Source organism: Cydia strobilella, chromosome 27, assembly GCF_947568885.1.
Source record: "Cydia strobilella chromosome 27, ilCydStro3.1, whole genome shotgun sequence".
In the NCBI taxonomy this organism is placed as follows: Eukaryota; Metazoa; Arthropoda; class Insecta; order Lepidoptera; family Tortricidae; genus Cydia; species Cydia strobilella.
The window spans coordinates 5327941-5347660 of NC_086067.1; the positions used below are offsets into that span (position 1 = coordinate 5327941).

General features: G+C 37.5%; 1 protein-coding gene across 1 annotated transcript in view; it reads right to left on the bottom strand.

The window, feature by feature from the left end:
• Positions 1 to 453: 453 nt before the first annotated feature.
• Positions 454 to 19720, bottom strand: part of LOC134753498 (uncharacterized) — a 62059-nt gene continuing 42792 nt past the window's right edge. Inside the window, exons 3-12 of the mRNA XM_063689385.1 lie at positions 14830 to 14935; positions 14372 to 14564; positions 13404 to 13587; positions 12651 to 12790; positions 11322 to 11418; positions 10811 to 11058; positions 10226 to 10375; positions 7563 to 7743; positions 6112 to 6384; positions 454 to 5230 (exon numbers count right to left, since the gene is read on the bottom strand). Of these exons, the coding sequence (XP_063545455.1) occupies positions 4934 to 5230; positions 6112 to 6384; positions 7563 to 7743; positions 10226 to 10375; positions 10811 to 11058; positions 11322 to 11418; positions 12651 to 12790; positions 13404 to 13587; positions 14372 to 14564; positions 14830 to 14935 (1869 nt within the window). The 3' untranslated portion in view covers positions 454 to 4933. The remainder of the gene's footprint in view (positions 5231 to 6111; positions 6385 to 7562; positions 7744 to 10225; positions 10376 to 10810; positions 11059 to 11321; positions 11419 to 12650; positions 12791 to 13403; positions 13588 to 14371; positions 14565 to 14829; positions 14936 to 19720) is intronic.

A 19720-nucleotide genomic window follows, 5' to 3' on the forward strand; every position in this document is an offset into this window, starting at 1 on the left:
GGATGGTTTCCACGCCACGCTCCGCAAGCATGGATGGTTTCCATGCCACGCTCCGCAAGCATGGATGATTTCCACACCACGCTCCGCAAGCATGGATGGTTTCCACACCACGCTCCGCAAGCATGGATGGTTTCCACACCACGCTCCGCAAGCATGGATGGTTTCCACACCACGCTCCGCAAGCATGGATGGTTTCCACACCACGCTCCGCAAGCATGGATAGTTTCCACGCCACGCTCCGCAAGCGTTGCGCCGCGATGCTTAGCATCCGGGCTAGCACATGATTGGCGCGACAGTATCTCGCCGCGACATAGATTACCCGTCCCTCTTTAATTCATACAGTCAGTAAAAGACGGGTAGTCTATCTCGCGGCGAGATATTGTCGCGCCAATAAAGGTGCGATGAAACTAAAGTAACATAATGCTAAATCTAGGTTCAAAATGAAACAAAGAAATTACTTTACAATATTATTTTATTGCATTAAAACTAATAATTATCATACGTTTTACATAACTAAGATATAAAATAATATACAAAATCAGGCACATCTCTAAGGCTTGTATGATATGTGTATGTAAAACTATTGTATATATACGGTGGCTAAAAAATAAGTGCATTCCCGTTGCTAGGGAGGTTTTGGGATTTTACTGAGCATCTTTTACGTACTAACCACGAAATCGCGATAAAAAAATTTACCCTCCCATAGAAAATGGACCAGCCAAAATGTATAAAACAGCCAAATTTTTTTTCGCGATTTCGGGGTTGGTCCCATAGTAAAAGTTGTTCAGTATAATCCCAAAAACACCCTGGCAACGGTAATGCACTTATTTTTTAGCCACCCTGTATATACTCAATTAACGTGACAAAAATACGATTTATTTAAAAAAATGTCATGAAACTCATGAAAATACTAAGATCGAACACAAAAAGTGACCAATGTTTAAAATACATATTAACTAATTCTCAGGATAGGAAAATATCAGTTAAGAATTATTGGTTGTCACATCACTAAATTTAAAAAAAAAATAAACACATTGTATATAAATTTAATTTTGTTGTATTTATAAGGTAATTAAGGTATATAGATAAGGTATATCTAGGTCTGTAATTAGTTTATATAGCTCAAGTATATAAATAAAATGAAATAAAGCAAAAACAAGTTTTATATGAAAAACTTAAATTCGCTGTATTTTCTTAACTATGGTATCTGAAGCTACATAAACCAATTACAGACATAGATATACCTTATCCTATTGTAAGTACAAAGTTTCAGAGCAAACTAGCTAGTAGTTTTAAAATGAGAGCGTGACTACGTTTGTATGGAGAACCGAGCTTGCCGGGGACTCTTGATAAAGTTTCATATTTATTTTTTGTAATCGATCTTAGTAATACAATTTCCAATTAAATAACAATAACAATTCATTTCTGGTATTTTCTATAAAAAGGGACCTTATTGTCGATGGCGCTTACGCCATTATTAACGATGCCCCGATATAAATACAATGCCGCGCGACGCTGTGCGGCGCAAGCGCCATCGACAATAAGGTCCCTTTTCATAGAAAATACCCCATTTATACAACAATCACGCTTGTCGATATAACTTAATTTAACTGTAAAAAAAGCCTCAAACTTTTTATCAAGAACCAAATGCCATGTATTCTGCTTCTGTAATAGATAATGCGACAAACATCCATGTATTATCCGTCACTCTCTATTTAGTAAAGTGCGAAAGCGACAGGTGAAATATCACGTGGAAGGCGGTGTCAGATTTATCACGCGATAAAGACAATAGATAGAATGCTAGTAACGCCTGATAAAATGAGAATAGATAAAAAATTTGGATGGGAAGGCACATTCTTTATTTTTAGTACTTCGAAAATGTATTATTGGAATTGTATTATTCCGAGGTTGTGCAATGAAGAGGATTTGTATTGTACCCATTTTTATTTATTGACTTAATATTATTTGGTGTATTTCCATCTGTCCCCACCGTTCTACTGTCTTCATCACACAATCAACAACTTCTTATTAAAAGTGATATTCTTATTTAAACTGAGATTTCGTTGCGTACTTATGCTTAATATTGTCATAGACTAAACATACACGACCTATCCTCTTGACAGTCTTGACATACTTGTAACCAAAATACTGCTTATTTATAACCGGAACTCTATTTTCAACTCCTTTCGCTTGTAATATTAGTTGTGAATAGGGGATATTACTGCAATGTTCTGCCACCGGAGTGCAGCACTAGCCTTTTTGATAAACCATAGAGTAACTTATACATACTGTGCCTTTAACAGGATTTTGACAAGTTTTCAGAGATAATAAAATATGACACTGATGCATCAAGGCGGTTTGTTTACAGAGGATCTACCGGAAAACGCGAATCCGAAATTTCGCTATCTGCCTCTTTATCGCTCGAATATGCAAGAGTGACAGAGATGTTAGACAACTAAATTTTCCATTTTCTTGTTTCGCGATAGACCCTCAGTTTGTGGTAATGGCGCCCCCTACGCAGAGATTCGCGTAATATTCCCTATGGTCGAGCAATACACTTTTCGTTTGTCGCGACACTAGAGACATCTAGTGTCAAGTAGCGGTACTGATAAATCCGCTACTTGACGATATATGTGACGTTTTCAACCAAATGGTACCACATTGTCGCTTGTCGATAAGGTTGATTTCAAATTGAAGCTATATGGAAATAGCGCCTTATTAACAACCGAGAATAAGTACCCTTTTGGTTGAGAATGGCACATATGTCGACTACCATAAGCAGTATTTTGGTTACAAGCATGTCAAAGGGATTAGTCGTCATGTATTATTTAGTATATAATATTGTCAAAGAAATTCATTGTTAGAAATAATTGATTGTTTCGAGTTATATTCTATACATTTCAAGTTAAAATAGACAGAAGAGTTCAAGACATCAAAGATTTCTAAACATTTTGCAAAAAAATATTTTGCGTTACTATTATAATTTATAATAATTTAATGTCTTTTAATTGCATTTTGCATGCTGATGCAAAATAAGAGAAAACTTTGTGTGAAAAGTGCTACAAATACATTAAAACCTGCTATGAGACTAACATCATAGAGTAACTTATCCTAGAGTGGTACTGTCATAGTAAATTTTGTAACTCCAGTAAATTCACTGCCATCTGTCGACACACTTCTAAACTAAAAATGAAGTTTCATAAAAATACGGTAAAATGTATTTAAATATGGATAAATGATTTTTTTTATTTGCATTACTTAATTATTTTTATGATTTTGACCCGTTCTTTCACTGATATGCGTTAAAATTGTTAAATAACAAACGAAACCGCCAACGCCATCTATACGACAGTTGGCTAAAGCTAGTAGCGCCCTCTGAACGAGAATCAAATTTTCTTGATTTTCGAGGCACGTTTTTTCCTTAGACTGTATCCATCTATTACGGAGTTATATCTATCTTTGCTAACATCAAAATTGTATCAACCAATTATTCATGTACGGATGCTATTGCCCAATCACACATAACAGTATTTGTCGCTATACTTACTCAACCTCATATCTGCAACAATCATTTGATGGAAATGTCGCTTTTCTTTCATTCGGAATACGGGTGTTTTTGTCATCAAATGAGTGTTGCAGATACGAGGTTGAGTAAGTATAGCGGCGATTTGTTTGCCGTTTCTCTCGCGCAACTATGCTACTTTACAAGTTACTAATAGGGGATATTACTGCAATGTTCCGCCACCAGAGTGCAGGACAAGCTTTTTTAGTAAACCATAGAGTAACATACATACTGTACCTAGGTTTTTTACAAGTTTTCAGAGATAATAAAATATGACATTGATGCATCAAGGCGGTTTGTTTACAGAGGACCTACCGGGAAACGCGAATCCGAAAATTAGCTCCATGCATGAATTTATTTTTATTTTTGGATTCATAATTTATATAGTTGGAACACCGGAAATGATAAAAATACTTTTGTAAACCTTAACATTATTTTATTAAAAAATAATTAAAATGTTAAAAATTTTTGAGCGGTTGAAACGCTCATAATTTTTGGCGCGAATTCGACAGAGCGTGATGACGTCACACGTTGGGCGGCCCAACTGACGTTTGCTACTAATGACACTAATCTGTCGAACGCGTGACGTCACGTGGCGTTTCGAGCGTTTCGCTCACTAGCTTTTCGCGGGCAAATTTTTGTACTTTTTATTTATAATTTTAAGTAATTAAATGGTAATTTAAAAACGGAAATGCATTTGTAACATGATATAACGGTAACAAACATCCGAATAAAACATATTTCGTTCAAATATAAACTTCATGCATGAGGCTAATTCGCTATCTGCCTCTTTATCGCTCGAATATGCAAGTCTTGCAGAGTGCATCTCTGATGTTAGATAAAGAAATTTTCTTGTTCCACGATAGACACTCAGATTGTGGTGAGCCTGTGTCGTATATGTATAAATACTTTCTATTATAAATTTCTCAGTGTATTAGTTCGCTGTAATGCTGTGTAAATTTTTTGAATTAATAAAAAAAAAATGTTCCTAGTCCCCAGTAGTTGGTGTTGACATATTATTTTATTTATTTATTTTATTTATTTGGAGATCCAACAGCTGTGAAATGTGTGTGTGCTGTGTGTGTGTGATGATGTGTGTGAGCTGTGACATGTTGTGTATTATGACAACATGTTCTTAGGGTTCCGTACCCAAAGGGTAAAAACGGGACCCTATTACTAAGACTCCGCTGTCCGTCTGTCACCAGGCTGTGTCTCATGAACAGTGATAGCTTGACAGTTGAAATTTTCACAGATGATGTATTTCTGTTGCCGCTATAACAACAAATACTAAAAAGTACGGAAACCTCGGTGTACGAGTCCGACTCGCACTTGGCCGGTTTTTTTCCAATAACTTATCATAAAAACTAAAAACTAATTAACTAACTCCCTCAATTTTGTTTTCAATAACCTAACTTTTTTGTTCATAGCCGTTTTATAATATCCCTTACCGTCCATCTTTTCCATCCTTCCCCTACTGCGGACTCTTTCTTCGAATAACTCATAGAAATTAGGTAAAGGCGTGTCGACTAACGGTACGTTGTTGTTTTGTTTGTTTGTATGTATGGCCGCCATGTTTTGTATGAAGTGGTTGAACATGGCGGTTTCCGTGAACCATTCTAGGAAGTATTGGTTCTGTTTTGATGGCGCGTTTTTTATGAAGGACTCTTTCTGTAAAAGAAAAATGAAAACATTAAATATGATCACTAATATTCCATCATAGAGTAACTTATACTAGAGCGGTACTGTCATAGTAAATTTTGTAACCACAGTAAATTCACTGCCATCTGTCGACACACTTTAAAACTAAAAATGAAGATTTATAAAAATACGATAAAATGTATTTAAATATGGATAAACAATTGCATTAATTATTTTTATGATTTTGACCCATGTTCTTTCACTGATATGCGTTAAAATTGTTAAATAACAAACGAAACCTTCAACGCCATCTATACGACAGTAGGCCAAAGCTAGTAGCGCCCTCTGAACGAGAATCAAATTTTCTTGATTTTCGAGGCACGTTTTTTCCTTAGACTGTATCCATCTATTACGGAGTTATATCTATCTTTGATTCCATTATCTAATTTCCCGGATCTAATGTACTTCAGTTAGATCCGGGAAATTAGATTCGATTTTTTTTATAATTTAACAAGCTTTAACCTTTTCGACGCCGTGTCAAACACAAAAGCTATCACTCTGACGCCACGTCACCGAAATGTCAAATCTAAAATTGAACTTTATGCACATGCAATAACATGGGTCTATGTTGCTCTGTGGTCCTTGACCGATTAATCCGTCTTTGGCGTTGGACCTGCGGTGCCGATATATCCGTCATTGGCGTCCAAACGGTTCAAGGGGTGGATATAATATCAATTATGCAACTTATTATTAAACTATAATTCATTATTATGCCACGAGTCTCAGCACTTTGAAATGTCAAAAAACAAGACGTAAAAAATTTCAACTTCATACATTTTGTATGAAATCTCGTGCGTTTTCTCAGTTATCTTACTTAGGGGTTAATAATAATATTACAAAAAAAAACTCACATCAAAAATAACCCCACAGTTCCCCATCTCTCCATCCCCTTTCACCCCCTCCTTAAAGCACTTCTCGTACCCTCCCAAAACATCAACGAAAAATCTCAGGAAAGCCTCAGATATCATCACATTTCTGGTCTTAGTGTCCTGTTTGTCTTTTTGTCTGGTTTCCATTTGGATAGTAGTTTTTAGAGATTTGTAGCTGTATGTTGGTAAGATTGTGGACTCGTCGCCTTGGTAGAATATCACTTTGGATTGCTGGGTTAGGTCTATCAGCATGCCCTGTAAGAAAAAAAGGTGTTTATTTTGCTGATTTGTCAGTTCTTATTGAAATCATCATCATCTTCCTCGCGTTATCCCGGCATTTTGCCACGGCTCATGGGAGCCTGGGGTCCGCTTGAAAACTAATCCTAAGAATTGACGTAGGCACTAGTTTTTACGAAAGCGATTGCCATCTGACCTTCCAACCCAGAGGGGGAAACTAGGCCTTGTTAGGATTAGTCCGGTTTCCTCACGATGTTTTCCTTCACCGAAAAGCGACTGGTATAAATATCAAATGATATTTCGTACATAAGTTCCGAAAAACTCATTGGTACGAGCCGGGGGTTTGAACCCGCGACCTCCGGATTGAAAGTCGCAAGCTCTTACCGCTAGGCCACCAGCGCTTTCAGTTCTTATTGAAATCATTTATTTATTTAATCTTTATTGCACAAAAGAAGATATAAATGTACAAAAGGCGGACTTAATGCGACAAGGCATTCTCTACCAGTCAACCTTCGGGCAAAGTAGATAATTACAAAACAAAGTAGGTAGTTTTACACAACTCATACAACTAAACAAATACAAGTAATATAAATAATACATACATATATAAGTAAAAAAAAATACATATAAAGATACATATACATACATAAGAAATCAGATCCATTCGAGATTCGAGAGATCATTCCATTTGTTTATCAAAATAAATAAATATTATAGAATAGAATAGAATAGTGTTTATTCCGTAAACACACAGACAATAGACATACAATAAAAGAACATAGTGAAAATAAAGTGTCACGAAATGTAATCAAACATCACTCCGCGCACACATAAGCGCTGGTGGCCTAGCGGTAAGAGCGTGCGACTTTCAATCCGGAAGTCGCGGGTTCAAACCGCCCCCTCTGTATTTATTTTAATTCTATAATTATCTATTTACCTCTTCAAAAAGAACTACACTAGTATCCAAGTTTCCCGTCTAAACTGCCCCTCCGTATTTATTGTAATCCTATTATTATGTATTTACCTCTTCAAAAAGAACTCCCATAGTATCCAAGTTTCCCGTCTAAACCGCCCCTGTATTTATTGTAATCCTATTATTATGTATTTACCTCTTCAAAAAGAACTCCCATAGTATCCAAGTTTCCCGTCTAAACTGCCCCTCCGTATTTATTGTAATCCTATTATTATGTATTTACCTCTTCAAAAAGAACTCCGCTAGTATCCAAGTCTCCCGTCTTGAGTAGCCCCGCTAACATAGGCAGGGGTGCTTCTAAAACGTCCCTCTGTATTTCGGCCGGTATGGCCGAGATGAGGGGCTGCTGCCACACGAAGGGGTACAAGGAGGTTTGGAGGGCTTCGAGGCATGACGAGAGCAGACTGGAAGATACAATACATTACAAATCCTCTTTATTGCACAAACTCAAAATAAAACAAGGAAACAAACATAATAAAGCCTGACCAGGAATATATGATCACGCGCCATGTTGCGGAATTTCACTGGAACTTATCTTTTCATACTATACTGAACTGTCACCCTATACATGCACAACAACAGCGCCCTCTTGACAATGATCATATATTACTGGTCAGGCTTTACATAAAGACAGAGGAAAACAAAAGGCGGGCTTATCGCTAGAGAGCGACCTGAAAACCTTCAGGTAGTGGAGAATTGAAACTCTAGATTCAACCAATTAGGCGGTGCAAAAAAACTAAATTGGAAACTTTAATAGCAGTACCTAAAAAAAAAAGAAATTATTTTTAAAGAAATTAGTTTTGAAATAACAACTTTTAGTTGAAATCTATAATAATTAAGTAACATTAAAATTAAATTATTATTTATCATTTATTGCAGACAACATTGGTCCATATACATAATAAGCATAACACAATAAGATAACAGTTGCAATTATAATAAGAATTAAAATAAAATTATAAAATTAAAATTATTAAAATTAAAATTATGTTAAAATTAATAATAAATAAATCTTGACATTTAAATTTAATAGATTGATCATAATAATGGATACTGGTACTAATAATAATAGATTAATTAAATTCTGATTAAAAAATAATAATAATAATACTAAAATTAAGATTAAAAATTAATAGTAATTCATTATGCGCAGTCAAAAATAAATTTAAATGTCAACGCTAAAATTAAGTTTGAATATTAACATGCAGACTATGCCAGTGTCCAGCTATCGGACAATCTAGCCTGTCTGCCACCAGAGTCAGGATGCTGTTGGAGCTCCCACGCACTCGGCGCATAATGGAAGCTGTTCGTTTCCGGATTATGGCTTGGAAGCCATCTATTTGTGAAACCGCAAACATCCCAGAAGCGCTACAGTACCTGGGAAGACCCAACAGCATCCTCAGTATGTTATTATACAGAACGCGCAAGGCGCTGATTGCCTTCTGAGTATGGTTGACCCACAGGCTGCACGTGTACAAGGACTGGCAATATGCCTTAAATAGGGTTATCTTAACGTCCCTTGAACAACGTGCAAACCTGCGCGCCACCATGTTACCCCTGACAGCCAACGCCCTGCGCTCCCTCTCAATGTCTGGATCGTCCGAGAGGCACTCCGTGACCCAATGACCCAGGTACTTGAATTTCTTGGTTCTGTTTAGAGGTATACCATACAGCAAGATTTCCGGTACCCTATCCACCTTATGCTCGCGCGGCTGGAAAACTAGAATCTCACTCTTAGCCACATTGTACCTGAGTCCGTGAGCCACGGCATACTCCTCACACATGCTCAGAAGTTTTCTGACTGCACAAACAGAGGGCCCCAGCAGCACCATATCGTCCGCGTAACTAATATTGTTTACCATATCCCCGGCAATAGCGCAACCAACCCTGGTACTACTGAGACTCTCTATGAGCGCATTAATGTACAGGTTGAAGAGACGCGGAGAGGTTAACCCACCCTGTCTCACCCCGCACCTCAACCTGTACTCATCAGAAAAAACGTTGCCCCACTTGACAACATTCGTTTGGTTGTTGTACCAATAATCAAAAATACCTATTACCTCCTCCGGGACGTCTGTCTCTGTACGCAGCTTATGCCAAAGTAGGTCGTAAGACACCATATCAAAGGCTTTAGATAGGTCAAGAAAACACCCGTAAACCGGTGTTTTCCTATCGGTGTAATATCGGACAGTGTGCTTGAGACTAAGAATTGCTGTTTCAGTCGATAACCCAGCTCGGAAACCAAACTGGGCATCATGCAGCTTAAAAGTATAATATCCATTATATCATTTTTGTGATGACCTATACATGTTTTTTTTTTATATTTGGCGAAATCATTCATGTATCATAATATTATATTATATCAAAGATAGATATAACTCCTCATTGATTATATCAATGAGGATATGATAAGATAGAGAGGTACTGTCATAGTAAATTTTGTAACCACTGTAAATTCACTGCCATCTATCGACATACTTTGAAACTAAAAATGATGATTTACAAAAATACGTTTAAATGTATTTAAATATGGATAAATGTTTTTTTTATTTGCATTAATTATTTTTATATGATTCTGTCCCATGTTTTTTCACTGATATGATTTAAAATTATAAATAACAAACGAAACCGTCAACGCCCTCTATACGAGAGTAGGCCAAAACTAGTGGCGCCATCTGATCGAGAATCAAATTTTCGTGATTTTCGAGGCACGTTTTTTTCTTAGACTGTATCCATCTATTACGGAATTATATCTATCTTTGATAATATTAATAACAACATAATTAGAATTAATTCAAATCTCCATAAAGCCATTCATGTATTCAGTTTTAAGTTATGCTCGCGAGGTCTACAGGCTGCAGCTCACAGTCACTAGTCTTATCTTACCTTAAATGGTCACTGATGATGATAACTTTCCTTTCCAGCAGTAGAGAGCCAAAAACCTTGATCAGCAGACCGGCGCCCAGGGTGTCCAATAATATGGACACATTGTCTTCGTCCGCTCGAGGCTCTAGAGGCCGTTTTATTGTCCGCGTCCTAAAATCATAAATAAAGACTGTATATCACAGTAAATAAAAAAAAATTGTTTAAATAATTGCCTAAATTAGGCAGCCCATTTCGCTTATTCGCCCAGAAGACAGCTACTTTATGTTAGAATTTAAGGACGAAAGGAACAAATAGATTTTTCTAAGGCTTTTGACATTGTGTGACATATTCTTGACAAAATGCTTTTAAGGGATATTAAAGGATAAGTCTAATGTGTTCCTTTGAATGTAATATTACAAACCGTAATGTAATTAAAATATTTGCCATAAGCATATGTAAATAGTATGTTTTAAATACTTAGCACTGGAATCCCACAGGGTTCCGTTCTAGGGCCTATACTATTTGACTAGAAATAAAAATGGCAAACTATACAGAGAACAAGAATATAAAAGAAACTTTAAAAAAAAGACGGACACAAAGTCTTACCTCTGATTTTCTTTCATGCCCTCAAAATCATAAAACGCCGCCATATCCTTCTCAGTCACAGTGTGCCGGAAATCTGGCATTGTTTTTGCCTTTTCCGTCTCTATATGTAGACTGCTTCGCGTAGGACGAACGTGGTGGATGGTTAACTCTTCTCCTGGCGATGGGAAGTCGGTGTGGAACAGCTGTTGGAGTATGCTGTTTATTTCCACGTCTGAGCTGCCGTGGTGAGATTCTATTTCTTGGAGCACCTGAAATATGTGTATTGACGATTGTGAACATTATTATAACGAGATAAAAACTAACAATAATTAATTGTGTTGATGGTAGTGGCGTTCGAGATGAAAATAGACAAACGATATATTTATCCTTGTTAGGGTTGTTAATCCGGATCCAATAATATGGAATTATCTGAACTCCGATCCCACAAAAGATCAATTTCGATCCGGATCGAAAATCCAGTAACTTACTCAATTTTCTTTATCTTTGTAATGTATTTGTATATATTTAATACCTTATAATAAAATCCAGGTGCTCTGTATTTCCCTATAATACAGTAGCATAACGGTAGACAGACTGTGGCGCCCTCTGGTAGCACACGTCGGCAGTAACTGAAATTTAAAATACAATAATTATAACCAAGCATTCTGACATTCGTTATTGTGTCCTAAATTTTCGATTTAGACATCGAGATAGCATACACTCGAGCGAATGAGTACCTGCTTATTGGCAGGATGTGTTAATGTCAAGTTTAAATGTGGCTTTCCATCACAGAAGGGTCCTTATCCTTAAGATTCAAGTGCAATAAGGTCCTTTTTATCTGAAATTCCAACAGAAATTCTGATAGAAGGGTCCTTGTTACACATGAAGCATAAAGACCCTTCTTTGATGGAAAGCCACAAATCCTCGACTTAGATCACAATTTGGTAGATTTTACAACGTACAAGGGTCCCTATAGGTACGATAGTTTATAGAGACAAAAACACTCAGGAGAAATCTAGGTTTCGAGTTTCCATAATGAATAATGGCGTTATGTGGAGATGGAGACAATTCTGCGTCGAAACGTCGGAATGACAGGCAACTATTAAATTAAAATATTTAAAAACCCTAGACCTCTTTATGCAAAAAAAAATATGCAAAAAATGCCTTTCATGAGTTTGAAAAAGAGCTGATACCCTTCAATCAATCAATCAATAATTTATTGCAAGAACATAGTATTACATTAGTACTACAAACTGCTGGATCGATTTCTATTAAACATAGCTAAGAACCACCGCATCAAAATCGTTCCATCCATTTGAGAGCTACGATGCCACAGACAGGCAGACAGTCATCGGCGTCAAACATATAACACTCTTTACCCTCTTTTTGCGTCGGGGTTAAGGCCGTTCAATCGGTTTGCCGCTATCACTGTCACATTTCGCAAGAAAGAACGGGAAAGACCATGCGCGCCAAGTGTCAATTTTGATCCAATTTTGTCGATTTTTATTTATTTTAAAAACGTTGCTTTACAATATCGAATTTAGAAAACGGTAAAATTACTATTTAAGTTAAGATTATTTTTTCTTCTTTTTTTTGTTTATATTGTCACATTATAAATAACCGAGTAAAGTTGGATTAAAAGTTCTAGTTAGAGGTTACTTTGGGTATTAATTGTATCGAGCGAAGTGTCATAATTCGTGTATCGGAAGCTTATAAATTAAAGATAATATAATCAAGAACTACATATAGGTATTTTTTCCACGTCTACGAATATCAACGTCTCTTAGAAAAATACGAACCTATAAGGAGATTTTTCGCCTTCTGGCTCAGGGAACCGCCTTAAAAAGGATTATTTACTAACCCATAAGACCGTTCGCCTCTCTCGTCAGTTAGGACTAGGGAGTAGCACTGGGCACATTTCGCTTCAGGCGCCCATTCCTTGCAGGCTGAGCTAAGAGTTTCGGGAAACACTAGGTTTTCTATGTGTGGGGGCACCTGAACCTGGAATAACAGAAACATATCTTTAACCAAACGACTTTACATCGTACATCTCAACAAGATTAATACAATGAGTTAAACACGAATTTTATATTAAAGGAAAAAATTGAAAAAATATGCTCCCGGCAAAAAACGCACTTCCAACCCCTCTGGTGTTGCGGGTGTCCATGGGCGGCGGTAATCACTTACCATCAGGTGATCCGTTTACTCGTTTGCCCCCTGTATCATAAATAAAAACCGGCCAAGTGCGAGTAGGACTCGCGCACGAAGGGTTCCGTACCATTACGCAAGAAACGGCCGACTTAAATATTTAAATTATTATGTTTTTAGTATTTGTTGTTATAGCGGCAAATTTCAACTGTCTTGCTATCACGGTTCATGAGATACAGCCTGGTGATAGACAGACAGACAGACAGACGGACGGACAGCGGAGTCTTAGTAATAGGGTCCCGTTTTTACCCTTTACTGAAGTGGCGCTGTTTGTAGAAGGTTTTTACAATAAATGTCTTTTCTTTCTTTCTTTCTTTCTTTAGGTGCGGAACCCTAAAAACAATTAAATAAGTGGTGGTTTTTGGCTTATGCCCCCAATTGGGCTAACCCTATATCAAAAACTCACTTGTTTAGGGAACACGCTCTTGACATAGGCCTCTCCGGCCATGCAGTTGAGGCCGACGAGCAGACACGCGTCGAATAGGCCTCCGCTCTGCCCGACCCCGCCGCACCCCGTTTTGTCGTCCACCCCCCTCTCTGTAAGCTCTGGGGGTTCGCAGTCCATGTCGTTCACATTAACTTGTGATGTCCTAGAAGGAGATAGAGATTTCACTTTATTGTCATGCTAGAAATGATTATCCTATAAAAACCATTAGGAAAGTTTCAGATTTCAGGAATTTACAAAATACGCTTAGTCTTAAAAGAATAATCATATTGTTTTTTATTTACTTTGTTAAAAACCTGTGCAAAAACTAGCTAGGTATATTGTTTATAAATGTGATAGATTTGGTGAAAACAATATAAATTAAACAAAACATTTGCGGCGTTTGGGGTGGAAACCCTGGGGCCGTGGGGACCTACCGCGCGTCGCCTCTATGAGGAGCTGGGAAAGCGCCTCATAGAGGCTTCTGGTGACCAGAGGGCTGGCTAATATTTTGCCCGGCGGATCAGCATTGCCATCCAGCGGGGCAACGCGGCCAGCCTTCTGGGCACCCTACCAAGCAACTACGATTTAGGGCAATTTTTTTATTTACAAGTTTTTAAATTTAAAGTGTTAGGTATTTTAGCCTATAACAATAGATAATAAATTACATGGTACCAGAGTATAACTGAGTTGAATCTGCTGTTTTCCTGAATAATACTCATTTTAACAAAACTCTAAATTGATCATAAATGTCAGGAACGCTCATATATTTCAAAAATTTTATAAGTACTGTTTATTATTTTATTTTTAATTCTGCTTTTTACATTGTAATATAATTGTGTTGGACCTATGTTGTCTTGAATAAATAGATTTATTAATTTTTTAAAACAAATTTAGAAAAAATACTTTGTTTGGATTTTCTTATTCTTTTTTTATCGTTTTTGACTTACCTAAAACTTTTCCAAGACCGGAACGTAGAGTACCGCGGTGCCTCAGTGGTCGTATCAGATTTATAGGAACAATCTGAGGTCTGGTGTCTAAACCGGGTCCTGTTTTTAGGGTCTGTGTAGGCCACGCGCGAGGAAACCCGGCGAACGTAGTTTTTGCGTTTTTCAGTGAGGTTGCGGGTCAGTTTTACTGAATCTGGAATTTCAAAAAGAATATATTAAACTAAGGTTCATAATATTGATGATAGCATTAACAATAACGATGATCAAGAAGATTATTATGATGACATGGGGAAGATAAAGGGCAAAAAAGGTAGAGAAAAATACAGATCAAGTGAAAGCAAAAATTGAAGTCGTGTCAAAAATTACGCCAGTTCAAGAAAGATGGAAGATGATCCACTGATAGAGAAAAATTTGAAAGTTGTTGATGATGAAAATAAAGAAGTAGCAAAAGCAAATACCTTCGCTGGTGCTGTCAGATGATTCGGTCGGGAAGCTGCCTGGCTTGTTCTCATCCATGTTGCATGCGGAGACGGTTTCGTAGATCTCGTTCATTAGGCGATTCAACTGTAACAATTAGAAAATAGTTTTTAATCGCGTTTGAGGCTGTCGTCTTTTTTTTTATTATGGCAACAAACAGTCATTACATCGAAAGATACAATAGGAGGACTACTGCCATAGACATAGACTACCCGTCCCCCGTTAATTCATATAGTTAGTAAAAGACGGGTAGTCTATCTCGCGGCGAGATACTGTCGCTGCAATCATGTGCTCAGCCTTCATAGAAGAAGTGAAGACAAACATTAACCTTGCCGGGATTCGTACCCTATAGGCACAGAATAAGTAATAGTATTATCATACAGAACGGCCACGCACCGCTCCGCCCCGACTCGAATTACCTCGCCCCGCGACAGCAGATTGACGGCCGTTTGCCGACCGCTCAGTACTACTTTTAAGCAACTTACACTATGACGCGCGACGCGTGTACAGACGTGCCGTTCACACATAGAAACGCAAGTGATTTTTGATGTATAGCGTGTCCGCCCTATGCTATAGGCTAGGAGGCCGTTTATTTGCTAACTGTATCATCTAGGACAGTTTATTGCCCAAAACCAATGAACTGACAATTTACGAGTACCTACTGTTTAACAACGGTCCTATTTAACGGTTCTTTTAAACAATTAAAATGTATTGAACCTTGACGAACTTTAATCGTATTCGTAATCATGCAAAAACGTAATGAAGAAGATTTACCTGAGTAGACTTCAATTTTATGGTTTTCGTATCTAATCCGGATGCCAACGGGACTCTAGGCTTTAGCTGTCGCAAAACCCGCGCGATCGCGAAATCTTCCGTCGCATGTTTCGCGCGGCGCGCCTAATCTTATGTCGCTTTCTAATTTCCTGGCTTTAAGCCCCATATACGCCCCTTCTCGACGCCGTGTCAGCAAAAGCTATCACTCGGACGCCACGTCACAGATATGTTGCTCAGTGGTCAGTGACGGATTAATCCGTGTTTGGCGTTGGACCTACGGTGCGGATATATCCGTCATTGGCGTCCAAAAAGTTAAAAGCGTTCCGACGACGCAACGCAACAGTGGGGCTTTGCCCTTATCTACTAATCATCACGATTCTAAGCCACGAAGGAAAGACCAGAGAGAGAGTTGACATGTAAATAATGGGTAGGTATTTCTATTGCGGCAAGTACAAAAATAATAAAAATTTACTCAAAATATTCGGTGGACGTTTCGTCAAGTAAAAGTTTGTAGATACGAAATCCTCCATTGTGCGTGGTTCGATATGCACTTGGTCGGTTTTTTATTGCATTATGACCACTGTTTGGTTTAACACTACATGCAGCGCTACTGCGTGCATGCATGCACTGCTATGCAGTTTGGCAGATAAGTAACAACAAATAATGTACCTCTTTTTAATAATAAATAAAAAAAACAAAAACATTTGTCCATTCCTGAAGGAAGGATAATGTTTTTTACACAATTGCCTCGTTTGCTTGAAATGAAACTACTCAAGACTCACCTTGCGATTCCATTTTGAATGATGTCATGCAACACTGCACAATTTAATTAGAATTAATTAGGCTTTAACCAGCAGCGAAACAAGCACGCTTTATTACCTAATAACAGTAATCACAACTCACATTACTCACAATTTATAATATTCATAACAAAAAAAAGAGATAAGTAACTAAACAATTATTATTATCACATAAGCAAAGACGCATTTAATTTTTATAGCACAATTGAAATTGTTTTCCTTATATATTCCACAATAACTATTTTTATTTACACCTAAATTGTAAATAATCAAGACACTTTAGACAGTCAGAAAAAAGTCATTTGGTTATTTTTTTAAGTAAAACTTCTTTAGGCGCGACACACGTCAAAGTGCCAATATAGCGATAAACGTCATCGTCAAAGAAGTTTTACTTCAATCGCGCGTAATGACTACACACACACACTTTTTTATTCGTATTTCACTTTGTTTACTTTTTATTATTAACCATTATGAACCGTGTTTTCGGATGTCCGTGCGTATGGAATGGACTCTTCGTTCTAAATCAATGAGTGTATGTTACATTTCTTACCGATGATAACACGATCGTAAAACTGTGATGGTCAGAAACGGTGTTATGCCGTAAGGAAACAAAGAAGTCTATTATTAAATTATATGGTAATGATGATCATCATCATCATCATATCAGCCTTTTATAGGCCTCTCTTCGAGTACGCAACGTATCCCGGTCCTGAGCCAATCTCATCCAGAAGTGATCCGCAGTCTTCCGAATGTCGTCCACCCAACGGGCCAACGGACGCCAGTCACTCCTTTCGTCTGCAAGTGGCCACCATTCCGTTAACATTTTGGCCCACCTGCCATCACTCTGTCTGGCAACAGTGGCAACATGTCCCGCCCAGCTCCATTTATGTTTGGTAATGACGTATCCGACGTCTTGCACCTTGGTGCGGCGTCGGATCTCGACATTCCTCACTCGGTCTGAAGTTTAATGCCGAGCATGGCATAGGTTATGGTAATGATAATATATGTATAGGAGAATTTATGGATTAGGTAGCAACATTTATAATCGGGTATCTCAAGCGTTAAGATTATATAAAAAATAAACTTACAACACAAATCAATGAGTCAGGAACAAATATCACATAATGGTCTTCAGCGGTATTTGAACTAAGAATTACCTTTACAGGCAGGGTCACTTCTATTTATATATTAACTGGTTATTTCATTGTTTTATTTAAGCAAAATACAGCAAGGTACGCTGTGGCATAAGCATCTATGGCATAAGAAATGGCGGATGTCTGTGATAGAAATCTACACTAGGTCACTTTTTAGAGCTGCTGTGTTGTTGTTGCAGAGCTATGATGCTCCCAAAACTGCTATAACAGACGGCAAGAATACTATAATAATTCAGCTATTCTATAATATTTCGGCTGGGTCTTTGTGGCAATGATAAACAAAGCTCTTTGTTACGGAATGACTAATTAATTGCTTATCACTTACAGCATGCTGCCGTCCATCTCACATAAACAATCGCTAGGTCGCTATATTGCGATAATGACTTTTGTATACAAAAGATTTAGTGATGACCAATGCGTTTCAAGCGTCGAAGGGAAAAAGTCGATAGATGCCTATTATATATGATAATAATTACAGGTTTGTACAAAAATATATACATAGTTTCGCATTTACACCGTAATAACTAGTGAAGCGATTTATAGGCAGACACACAATTGTATGTTCTAAGCAACTATTTACTATGAAAAGACTGTTAATAAGTAAGCCATACTACTATTCAGAAACATGCAGTTTGTTTTGACAATTATATTTGACAGTCTTGTCAATATGGTGTCTGGTATGAAATATTTTAGTTCCACTTTATATTATAATATCTTTATTGTGTGCTATGGTGGTTACTATCAGGGCGTGCACTACACGCGGTAATAAGTTTTGGTTTTTTTTTATAATTTACATCTTATATAGTAGGTATCGAACATCATTTCCTCACTAACACTATGTCAAGGTTAATTTGTTTACTGCATGTGTTCTATTTATTTTATAGCGCAGGTCACGGTTAAAAGTTACATACAAAGTAAGTCCAACAATATAGAATGGTAAACCAAAAAGAAGACTGATCGAATAAAGATAAGTTATTTGTGAACTACTTGATAATTACAGTACTTAGATAATTATTATCGGTCTCTTAGTCTTAGTTTTGCTACATTTATACTAAGAAAAAGAACAGTGTTAATCTACACTGGAGATAGTCATACCTCTTCCTCCATCTTCTTATCTAAAAAAACAGACCTTAACTGGCTACATGCCCATCCTTCGCCTAATACTGGTACTTTCTTGGATCCGGCCTCCCTTAGACTGGCGACTGGTTTGCGACTCGGGGTTTCGGTGTGTACGCCACACATATGCTCTTGTGGCACGGACGTGGACCGACTGGGACACCATGGATTATCTTGTCAAAAAAGTGCCGGCCGTTTTTCAAGACATGCGTCGCTTAATGACATAATCCGTCGGTCTCTTGCCACCATCAATGTACCCGCTCTTCTTGAGCCGACTGGCATTATCAGAGATGATGGCAAGAGGCCCGATGGGATGTCCTTGGTTCCTTGGAGCTTGGGACGGATGTTGGTGTGGGATGCTACCTGCGTAGACACACTGGCACCGTCCCACCTCCAACGGACTAATGTAAAAGCGGGCGGAGCGGCGGAAAGCGCCGACATTTTAAAACGTAATAAATATAAGAGCCTCGGTAGAGAGTATCATTTCGTTCCATTTGGAGTTGAAACTCTAGGTCCATAGGGTCCCAGCGCGCATAAGTTGTTTGCAGAAATCGCGAAGCGTCTGGTTGACGTAACTGGTGACCGAAGAGCTGGCGGCTTTCTCGCACAACGTATCAGCATTGCGATACAGCGGGGAAATGCCGCCAGCATCCTTGGTACAATGCCTCAAGGGCCTATTTTAGATTTAAGCTAGTTATTAATTTCGTTTACGTAGTACCACTGTATATATCTTGTATGTAAATAAATGTGTTTCTTAGAAAAAACAGACCTATGTATGTTCAATTCACACCAATATTAGAATATTACAAAATATCTTATTAGTTATTGTATGATGCCGTATAAATAAATGCCTAGCATAAATAAATACCTATAAACTTTAGATTATGATTATTTTTACAATTGCTAAAATACATTCAACATAAATTGTGAACACGAAAATTTTTTAATTTTATTTTAATATGTTTATGTTTTTATCGATAAATAGACAAATAAAACCCGCGTCCCATCCCTATTATAATTGTAATATT